The sequence below is a fragment of the Suncus etruscus genome, chromosome 10 (assembly GCF_024139225.1).
Source record: "Suncus etruscus isolate mSunEtr1 chromosome 10, mSunEtr1.pri.cur, whole genome shotgun sequence".
Lineage (NCBI taxonomy): Eukaryota > Metazoa > Chordata > Mammalia > Eulipotyphla > Soricidae > Suncus > Suncus etruscus.
The window spans coordinates 34,588,202-34,599,341 of record NC_064857.1 but is presented as its reverse complement, the minus strand read 5'-3'; the positions used below and the strand labels follow the sequence as shown (position 1 = coordinate 34,599,341).

Sequence of the window (11,140 nt, the reverse complement as noted above, 5' to 3'; positions counted from 1 at the left end):
TTTCTATGACACGCACAACATTCACAACTTTTATTGTGGGTGAAGACTGCTACAACTTGAGGAATGAAAAGTAAAAATTACAACATAGATCTGAACTTGAAAACATAGAGGGGGATGGGGATGGGAGTAGGAGGCTGGGATCCTTGCTCCAGTCCCAGAAAGGTGCAGATCGAGCCTGGCCACTGCGGGGCCCCATGCTCCGGAAGCTGGCTGATGTGAAAGTGTCGTGAACTTAAATATATAAATAGAGACCCAGGGAGCGGCCATGCCCTGTTAACTCTCTCCTCAGTCACACTGCGAAGGCAGAGGCGGGGGGGGGGGGGTGGGGGTCATCTTTGGAGTATTTGGTTTCTCTTGTTTATGTACAAAAATTGCAGCCCAAAATAGAGTTCTCTGTCCACGTGCATCCCTGTTCTCACCTCAGGGCCAAGGGAAGGGATGGACACGAAGAGTCCGTGGCACCAAGGCAGTGGGGAAGGGCAGCACCTTGGGTGAGGTCGGGGAGAAGAGCCCTTCCACTGCTCCACACAAGGCTGGGGTTCAGACCTCCTCCCCTCCTGGCTCCACACATGGGCAAGCACTCCTGCCCCCAGGAAAGGGCCACCAGCCAGGAAGTTCCCAAAATTCAGCCCAGTGTTCTTTAGGAAGGTTAAATATTAACCCTTTGTTGCCGGCCTTATTGAGCAAAGACTAGACCCACCCAGGAGCCTGGGAGGGTCCCCCTGGCCCAAGCCAAGACCCTGGGAGGAAGACTGGCCTAGGCCATGCTTGCTCCCTGCCCAGAGGTGGTCTGGGCACCTCGTCTCTGGCCTCTCAGTCCAGGGAGATGATGTCTGGCCTTCGGCCTGTCAGAGAGGGGCCTGAGGGCAGCGGTCCCCCGTGGGTCTCCCTCAGGGCCCCTCCAGGAGCCACAATACTGCTGACTCGTCCAGCAGGGGGTGCTGGCGTAGCTCCACGGTGCGAGCTCCCCAGTGCAGGAGCCAGTGGGCCCAGGAAGTGGGATGGGGTTCCTCGGAACTGGAAGAAGTGTCCAAGGGCATCTTGCTCATCGATGGAGGTGATGACGGAGGGGCCATAGTGCTGGGGATCAAGGCCAGAGCTTAGAATTCTACCCTCACCCCACCCCAGTCACTGAGCCCTCAGATAGGCCCTCTACTCCCTGGCTAGACCCCAGGAGCAGGAGCGCCTCCATCCTGCCCCACACCACCAGGATCTGGGCCTCATGAGCAGCAGAGATGTGGGGAGAATCTGGCGAGCAAGCATGGCCGGTTCAAGAGCTCACAGGGTGAGGAGGGGAAAGGCAGTAAGAAGGGCACTAAAATTCTGCACAAAGAACAGTGACAGCGCCAGAAACATGTACCAGAGAGGCCTTAGAGAGGGAAATCAATGAGCTTCTAGCACCAGAGAAGCAGATGTAGGTGTGGGGAAATGAGGAGCAGGGCCGTGAGTGCTTGGAAAAGCATCTTCAAGAGCTAGGGGCTCCCTGGAGAAGGGGCACTTACCTGACTCTCAGTCTGAAGGAAAGAAAATAAATCTAAGCCTGGTGGGAAAAGAAAACAATCATCAGCCTTTTCCCTGACCCCTTCACCACCCAAATCACCAAGACTTTCCATGCAAGGAAGCCAGAAAGCTTTAAAAGGAGGTAGGGAGGGGGGCCAGAGTGACAGGTCAGGGGTTAAAGCATTTGCCTTGCACACAGCTGATCCTGAGTGAATCTCTGTACTGCAGAGGATCTCCAGGGCATCACCAGGAGTGATCTCTGAGCACAGAGGCAAGAGTAAGCCCTAACCACAGGTGTATCCCCAAAACCAAAATATTTAAGAAATTCAAAGGGGGGCCCAGAGTGATAGCACAGTGGTAGGGTGTTTGCCTTTCACACAGCAGACCCAGGAGACAGACATGAGTTCAATTCTGGCATCCCATATGGTCGGTCCCGAGCCTGCCAGGAGTGATTTCTGGGCACAGAGCCAGAAGTAACCCCCCGAGTGCCACTGGGTGTGGCCCAACCCCCAAAAGGAAGAAAGAAATTAAAAGGGGAAAAAGGCAAGACAGGGCAGCGGGACCCCGTGACTGATTGCCTACCTTGGATCTCAGCCCCCAAAGGGAAGGCCGGCGGGTAATCCTGCAGCGGGAGAGCAGACAGGAAGTCCCCACCCAGCGTGCCCATGGAGGGACTCCGCAGCACAGATGATGGCTGCTGAGCAGAGGTGAGGACTCTGTGGAAAGAAGGACATGCCAGGAACTGTCACTCAGCCAGCCATCAGCCATCTCCCCACCAGGTGACATAAAAGGAATGGAACTCCTCTCCTGGCACTTCTGCTCCTGAGCTGGCCCCACATCTCCTCGTACCCTTTGGTCCCGGAGAGGGCCGGGATGGTGGCTGAGGTGGCAGTACAGTGCTTCTTGGCAGGGGGCAGGTCCTCATCATCCGATGAGCTTTCCACTGTCAGGTCAATTACCTCGATCTTTTTCTTACTCTCTGAGGGGCTGGCTTCTTGCACTGGGCTGTACTGGAGGCCTGTGGGCGGTAGGAAGCACTGGCTCAGAGAAGAGGTCAAGTGAGACAGGGCTCAATTGAGGGCCAGGGTGGCACTCACCATCCAGCCCATACCCTGATGGGGGGCAAACCTCAGACGCCTCTTTCTTGGGTTTCATTGGGCACCAAGATCCATCTTCCATAAATTGAATCTCATCACAGTCGGAGCAAGAGTTAAGAATCTCCATGAATAAACTAGTGGAGGGAAGAAACAGGAATTCAGGGAGTTGAGAGGCTGGAAATATGAATTGAGTTCAGAGCTGACACTGGCTACATCTATAGAGCAGAGGCAGCACCCACCCTGGGTCCTCTGCAGCCAGGTGGCTGGTATCAAGAGGAAAGCCTTGGCAACTTTAGATGCTATCTTTCCAATAAAGAAGCCATTGTAAGCATGGGTTTCATGGAGAGTGGACATAGGACAGGGTGCAGAGGCATAGGACTTGGTAAACTGTCTCAAATGAGATGGAACCACAGCCTGAGCTCTGCAGGTCGGCCTGGCTAAATCAGGGTGTCGAGGCCCCCACAGCTACCTGACTGCTTTGTTAATGCTGCATGATGATGGGGCGATGCATAAATAGCACTCTGCCACTTAGTAATAGCACAATGATGGGTAACAAACTCAGTGTCCGGGGCGCTAGAGGTAAGGTGTCTGCCTTGCAAGCGTTAGCCAAGGAAGGACCGCGGTTCGATCCCCCGGCATCCCATATGGTCCCCCCAAGCCAAGGGCAATTTCTGAGCGCTTAGCCAGGAGTAACCCCTGAATTCAAATGGGTGTGGTCCGAAAACCAACAAACTCAGTGTCCCTACTCACAAGTGTTCTTGCCCATGTCGTGAGAACATAAGAAAGAGCTGAGCAGAGTCAGAGCAATAATACTGCGAGGAGAACATTTGCGGGTAGGGCATTTGCCTCACATGCGGCCTATCCAGGTTTGGTCCCCAGCATCCCGTATGGTCCCTAACCTGCCATGAGTGCTTCCTGAGTGAAGAGCCAGGAGTAACCACTGAGCACAGCCAGGTATGGCCAAAAACAAAACCAAAAAAAAAAAAAGAGCTGGAGAGATAGCATGGAGGTAGGGCATTTGCCTTGCATGCAGAGGGACGGTGGTTCAAATCCCAGCATCCCATATGGCCCCCGAACCTGCCAGGAGTGATTTCTGAATGCATAGCCAGGAGTAACCCCTGAGCGCTGCTGGGTGTGACCCAACTCCCCCCCCCCCCAAAAAAAAAAAAAAAAAAAAAAAACAAAGAAGAGGAAGAGAAAGAAAGCTGAGCAAAAGGCAGAGCAAGGCTTGATGCAGAGCTGGAGGATGTGTCCACCGACAGAGCCAGAGGGAGTGAGGACCGAACCAATGAGCCAGTTAGGAGGAAGAGTGATGCTGGTGGCCCTACCCATCGATGATCAGAGACTCGTAGGGGGCCTTCTTGTCGCACACAGGACATGTCCACGTGGGCTTTTTCTCATTCATCTGAAGGTAGAGGGCAGCATCAAAGCTCTGCAGGTGGGCGCAGGTGAGGGCCCGGCAGGGCACGGTCAGGCGCATCTTCCCCAGCTGAGGAGAGAAGGCCACGTTGGTCACAGTCCCGATGGCAGTCAGCCCAGCCCAGCCCTGCCCTGCCCTGCCCACCCCCGACACCCACCGGGCACATAAGTGACACACGGAGGCTGGTGGTGGCCACCTCACTGTCGGGGTCAGCAGTCAGCTTCTCTTTGACTGAAACAAGAAGGGTGATCAGGGGGTGAGCAAGGCTGTGAGAGAGCATGGCTGGGCCAAGTCTCCGGGAAGGATGGGCTTGTCACCTGGGGCCTAGATGCCCCAAGGAGATAGATATGCCACTGGGTGACAGGCAGAGAAAACGTAGAGCGACTGAAGGGTTTTAGTGCGAGAGCTTAAGAGCATCTTTAGACCATCAGGATCGGAGTCAAAGAGAAGGGACGGGGGCAGGAGTTTGCCTTGCACACGGCTAACACAAATTCAATTCCTATCACTACAAAGTGCCACTCCTGCACCTCTCCAGGAGTGATCCCTGAGCGCAGAGCTAGGAGCCAGCTCTGAGTACAGCTGGGTGTGGTCCAATTCCTTCACCACCACCCCAGAGACAGAGATCACTAAGAAAGATGTCCCATCAAAACGGGACAGGAAGATAAGGGGGAAACTCCACTCATGTAAGGCGAGTCAACTTTCCCATGGTGGCATCACAAACCCGTTCAGTCATGTCAATGGTCGGAGGAGACTCACTCAGTGCCCGGGAGTGGTCCGGGTTCCGAATGCCCTTTGCTCTCAGTTTCTGGAGAAGCGTCCCTGCGGTCAACTGTCTCACCAGGTACACGGACAAGGAGTAACTCTGCATGGATGTAGAGGGCAACCATCAGCTTCTGCTTCCCCTGGCTTCAGGGCCAGCCACAGGCTGAAAAGGGGACAAGGTGACCTCCCTCATCCCACTCCTGTTCAGGCCCCGCCCTGGCCCACTCACTCGTCCAAACTCAGATGACCAGTTGACCACGATGCTGTTGGGGACGGTGGCTGAGAGGCGGGCCAGGGGCGTGAGGTTGATGGGGCGACTAGGCCTCTTAGGTTCGGCCCCATTCTTTGTTGGGGGGAGGTAGCCCTGGGAAGAAGAGAGATCAGTGGTCTGACTTTGGGACGAAGTAGCTCTCAGATCTTGCTTTTGGCTTTCCAAAACAGAGAATTACTCTTTGACCAAGGATTGGAACCATTCACAGTTCCCAGAGGAAGTATGGGGGTGCCCACACTCCCTTCCCTCAGCTCTGGCCTCATCACTTGTGCAGTGTCTTCCCTGAAACTCAGGCAGTATCTTCCTCTGGCCCTAATAGACCTCTCCTGCCCTTCCCTGCAGTCCCCACCTCCTGCTTCCTCCCACCCTCCCATGCTCTCCCAGCCTTCTCTTGCCTTTTCTGCTGTTCTCTCCTTCCTCTCCTGCTCTCTTGCCTTCTACCCTCTCCCACCCTCCTCTGGTCTTCAACTACCTTCTCTTGTGCCCTCCCCTGGCCCCTAGATCCTCTAGACCAGTGGTTCTCGAACTTTTTAAACAGGGGGCCAGTTCACTGTCCCTCAGATGGTTGGAGGGCCGGACTATAGTAAAAAACAAAAATGATGAACTAAATCCTATGCACAGTGCATATCTTATTTTGAAGTGAAGAAACAAAACGGGAACAAATACAATGTGTGGCCTGCAGGCCATAATTTGAGGACTGCTCTAGACCATGGTGATGTGAGGACCAAACGGAGCAGCGCCAGTTCACCCTGTCCCAGAGGTGTCCCTTCCACACGGTAACTGGTGACAGGACATGGTGGTGCCCCTGGACAGTATGTGTGTGGAAGGGGGGGGGTCACCAAGAAATGATGCACTTACCGGTAGAGGGCACAGCTTCCCATTGACCTTGACGAAGAGGTTGGGAGGAAAATAGTCCTCCTGGGGGCAGCTGGTCTCACAGAGACAGAACCTATGGACAAGAGAGGCATTTGAAAGGGGGGTGACACCAGAGGAGCCTGTGGCTCTCAGGACCCAGCAAGCATCCCCTGAGGGGTATAGAGCAGGGGCCCCTAAGATGCATGCCGGCTCACCTCAGCTGCACCTGGATGGTATAGTCACACTTGGCACCCGGCAAAACCTCTCTGTGGCAGGGAGAGAGGGATAGGAGTAAGGGCAGTGGCCCAGCAGGACTCAGCATAGAGGGTGAGGAAAAGAATGGGTCATGGATGGGGGTGTGGGGGAATGTTACCAGTGGGCGAAAGCAGAGGGGGGGAAGAAGGGAGTACCTGGACGTGAGAATCTGTTGCACCTGCTGAGGAGTGAGTGCAAACGTAAAATGTGCCTCCTCAAAGCGCTGGCCGGAGGTGGACGCTGTGGACAAGAGAAAGTTATTCCCCACCTACATCCTGCATGCACCCAAGCCCCACTGCCCTGGGGAAGGGCATATTATTAGGGGACTCCAGGAGCCCTACCGAGTGTGGTAGGCCGGATGAGCTCCCCGTAGACCTCGTAGAAGGGCAGGGGCTTCATGGTGACATCGGGGTGCACAGGTTGCTGTAGTGGGGGGTGCAGATCTGCCTCCCGCTTGAGGCCCAGCAGGGGGCTGGGGGTCAGGAGGGAGGGGGCCAGGGGAGCCAGAGGCCCTGGGGAGCCGCTGGGCGCCCCGGGGGGCAGAGCTAGCAGGGAGAGGTCAGTGGGCCCCAGGCTCTTGCGGGGGAAGCGGCGGCGGTAGAGCTCCTTGATCTTCATCTGGACACCGGGCACGGCACTGGGCCTGAGCAGGTGCAGGGCCTTGGCCAGCAGCTCGTGCTTCCGCCCACTCTTGTTGCGGCCTGCGAAGCCCAGGAGCACTTGCAGCTCAGACACCCGGAAGCTCATCACCATGTGCTGCGGAGAGACACCTGCAGTCACCAGGGCGCAGCTACCCAGAACGCTGGTCACGCCAGCCACAGGCTGCCCTCGGTGCTCACTCACACTGAGCAGCTCTTCCGTGGGGGCTCACACCAGGCAGGGACCATTCCCCTGCAGAGGGGCCTCGAGGGCCGTCCCAGCGCTCTCCACAGCTGGCCACCTGCTCTGTCCACAGGCCTGGAGTCCACCAGCACACCATCTTCAGATGGCCATTGGCCATCAAGGACACACTCGTTCCACTGTCCATCTCTCACCCCACCCCATCCTTGCCACACCCTAGTGTCATCCCTGACTCACCTGACCTAGCCCCACTCCTTTCCTTATCCACACCCTCTCCCCTGCCTAGAACCCGGGTTTTTTATTTTTGGTTTTTGGGTAACATTCAGAGGCGCTCAGGGGTTACTCCTGGCTCTGTGCTCAGAAATGGCTCCTGGCAGGCACAGGGGACCATATGGGATGCAGGGACTTGAACCACCATGTGTCCTGGATCGGCTGCTTGCAAGGCAAACTCCCTACCACTGTGCTATCTCTCCAGCCCCTTGAACTCTTCTTTAAGCCATTCCCCCCTCTCCGGTTTTATAGCTGGGAGACCCACCCCAGTCTCTAGGGAAGCAGGCTGGAGATCAGTAGGAAGGTTCAGGTGGGATGGCTGAGTATGCCTCTCCATCCTCCATGCACCTCCTCAGTTTTTGTTTTTTTCTGGTTTTTGGTTTTTGGGACACACCTGGCAGCGCTCAGGGTTACTCCTTGCTCCATGCTCAGAAGTCGCCCCATGGGGCTGGCACAGGGGACCATATGGGATGCTGAGATTCGAACCACTATCCTTCTGCATGCAAGGTAAACACCTTACCTCCATGCTATCTCTCAGGCCCTTTGGATTTTTTTTTTTAAGTGGGTTTATTTGGGGTCATACCACCTGTGCTCAGGGCTTACTCCTGGATCTGCACTCAGGGACCACTCCTGACTGGAGGGCTATATAGAATGCTAGGAACCAAAGTTGGATCAGGCATGTATAAGAAAAACACTCCACCTTTACTGTACTATTCCTCAAATAGGGCCCCCTGCACCTCACTTCTTAGACCAAACACTGCAGCCTGTGGTGGGTAGGGAGTCCGGAAGAAGGGTTGACATCTCTCCAGAAATGCTGCTGGGGGTGGCCTGCACAGCCTTCTCTCTGCCTGCAAGGTTTCTAGGAAACACACCCTAGCTAGATACCTGCTCACCTATCTGCCCAAGAGCCCCCATCTTTGCCTGTCCCCCCCCCCTCTGCCTTGGAAGCACTTGACAGAACAGAGCACCCAGGATGGGGGTGCCAAGTCCAGAGGGAAGCACCCAGCGGGGATGCAAGGTTTAAGGGTCCAGGCAGGCCTCAAGCCAGCCAGCAGCACAGCTGAGGTGCGAGGAGGAGGGGGGCTTGCTCGCTTTCGGGGTCCATGCACCTGGACTTAGGAGGATGGCCTAGCCCGCGGGTACGGGCGCCCCGAGCTCCAGGACCCCGGAAGAGCCTCCTTAGAGGAGATCCAATCAAGTCTGCACAGCCCTCATTAGCCGCCCCCCACCAGACGCGGAAGCAAGCGCGCTTCCCTCGCGGCCCCGCCCCGCCCGCGACCCCCGGCCACGCCCCGCCTCGCCTCCCGCCTCCCGCCTCCCGCCGGCGCGCGCCGCCACGTCCGCACGCACAGCCCCCGCCCGGCCTACAACCGGCCCGGCCCGGCCCGAACCGGCCCAGAGCGGCCCGGGCGGCGCTGAGGCGGCTGAGTCCGCGACGGTCGGGGAAGCGCCGCTACCTTCAGCTCGCCCAGCTCCGCCATCTTGAGACATCGCCGGGCCCGCGCCCGAGCCCGAGCCCGAGCCCGGCCCGGCCGTGCCCAGCGCGGCGCGGCTGAGGGAGCGAGTCCGTCAGGCCCCGCCCTCAGCCGCCCTGGGCGCGGCGCGGCGGGCGAGGCTGGCCGGCCCGCTCGGAGCGGCCTGAGGCACCGGCGGCGGCGGCGGGCGCGGCGGGGCGGGGCCTCGTCAGCTCAGGCGGCTGCGGGGCCGCGGAGGGAGGAGAGGCGGCGGCGAGCGGGGAGGAGCCGCGCCCGCACCCCGACTTCCTCCCACTCCCTCGCGGCGGCGCCCCCCGAGCCGAGCCAAGCCGCCGCTTCGCCCTGCCCGGCTGTTGGGCCGGAGTTGCGCGCGCGGCCGACTCACCGGGCGGGAGCGCGGGGCTCCACGGCGGCGGCCGCTCGCGGCCCAGGCCCAGGCTCCCCGGCTCCCCGTCCGTCCGTCCGTCCGCCCGTCCGTCCGCGAGCCGAGCCGAGCCGAGCCTTGCCGGGGCCGGCCGGGGCGGAGCTGGAGGCGGGCCGGGCCGCGGGGAGTGGCTCGGGCCTGGCCGGCCGGGCAGCCCGCTCCCGCGGCGGGTGGGCAGAGGAAGCTGGCGAGCGTCGGCTTCTGTCACCCCAAAAGCGGACACGGCGGAGGACGCGGCTTGGGGGTGCGCCCAAGCCGAACCCTTGCACTTCCTGCCCAGCTCGAGCTCGCGGACTCTTAACTGTCTCTTAACTGTTGCCAAAACTCCTGCAACGACCTACCGTCCCCGGCTGTGTGACTTGACTTCTCCCGGGGTGCGCGCTCTCTCTGCGACGCACACAGCTTCCCCCTAGCACTCACTCCGAGGAGCTGCAAATAGGGCGCCCACCAGGGCTCGCCAAGGTTCAGCTCCATGAGCAATGTTTTTTTTTTTTTTGGGGGGGGGGTAATCACACCCAGCAGCGCTCAGGGGTTCCTCCTGGCTTTCCGCTCAGAAATCGCTCCTGGCAGGCTCTGGGAGGACCATATGGGATGCCGGGATTCGAACCACCGTTCTTGTGCATGCCACGCAAATGCACTACCTCTCTGCTATCTCTCCAGCCCCTTCCATGAGCAATGTTTAGCAGACCCTCTGGGAGCCCCAGAACTGTCATACAGGCCTGGTACCAAGTGTCAACCTGCCCTGTACAGATTGGTGGTGCATTGGGGCCCTAGGAAAGCTGTGGGCCCACCTGATGCACCCCTTCTCGAGGCCCTGCTGGGGGATTTCTTGAGCATAGGCATTTGGAAGTAATTTTCAGTCTTCATGGAGGCCTGAGCTCTTATTTTTTGTTTTGTTCAATCTTGCAGATCAAAAGTTAAACTGTTGCACCAGGGATATGGCTCAGCGGGAGCTTGTTTGTTTGCCTTGCCTGTCTGTTCCTTTTGCAGCAGGGACTTTCAACAGACTACTTAGAAGCTCCCAATAGCTTCAGTATTTGGAGTGGAAGGATGAGGAAAAAAAATGGGGCGAGGAGTCATAGCTGACTAGGTTTCAATCCCCAGCCCCCATTAACTCCCCTGAACTGATCAGGAGTGAACCCTGAGCACAGAGCCAGGAGTAAGATCTGATCACCTCTAGGTGTGACAAAAAACAAAGAGGTGGGGCCAGAGAGAGCACAGCGGTAGGATATTTGCCTTGCACGCAGCCGATCCAGGACTAACGGTGATTGGAATCCTGGCATCCCATATAGTCCCATGTACCTGCCGAGAGCGATTTCTGAGCACAGAGCCAGGAGTAACCCCGGAGCGCCGCCAAGTGACCCCAAAATCAAAAAAATTGGGGTGACTCAGTGTCTGTAGTGGGCATGTTTAAGAGCTGTGATAGCTGTATGGATTTGATTGAGCGCATCAGAGTATCAAACTTAAGACAGAGTTTATTGTATATCATTTGTAGCTCAATGAAGCTGCAAATTGTAAAGGAAAAAGTTGACATCACCTTTATTCCAATTATTTCATAAAGAAGTGAACTCTTGTAAGAGTTAATTGAAGTGCCAAAGATATAGTACAGCATATAGGGCGTTTGCCTTGCACACCACCACTCCCGGCATCCCATATGGTCCCCTGAGCACTGTCAGCAGTGATTCCTGAATGCAGAGACAGAAGTAACCCCTGAGCGTTGCTATGGTTGAACCAAAAATATAAGAAGTTGAGATGCTGAATTTTTGTATCAGCATTAACAGAACCAGGACGCGTGAAACTGCTCTCGTATGAGTTCCCTGAGGTCAGCACACTTTTCTGTCTCCAGTCACAATACATAGCCATTTCCCCGAATAGAATATCCATTTAATAATCTATGTTCTTGAGAAAGGAGGGGAATTACACACAGGAGTGAGTTTCTGAGAACATTTGTGGGGGAGGAGTATTGGGGGC

At 57.0% G+C, this 11,140-nt stretch overlaps 1 protein-coding gene across 1 annotated transcript; it reads right to left on the bottom strand.

Moving 5' to 3' along the window:
- PIAS3 (protein inhibitor of activated STAT 3) lies at window positions 1-8,751 on the bottom strand. The gene is made up of 14 exons (XM_049782433.1): window positions 8,728-8,751; window positions 6,502-6,916; window positions 6,316-6,400; window positions 6,121-6,171; window positions 5,909-5,999; window positions 5,009-5,143; window positions 4,774-4,879; window positions 4,175-4,248; window positions 3,926-4,086; window positions 2,598-2,731; window positions 2,350-2,518; window positions 2,083-2,216; window positions 1,503-1,540; window positions 1-1,080 (listed from the first exon to the last, which is right to left on the bottom strand). The coding sequence occupies exons 1-14, from the start codon at window positions 8,749-8,751 to the stop codon at window positions 814-816; spliced, it is 1,884 nt and encodes a 627-aa protein (XP_049638390.1). The 3' UTR covers window positions 1-813.
- Between the last annotated feature and the right edge of the window lie 2,389 nt (window positions 8,752-11,140).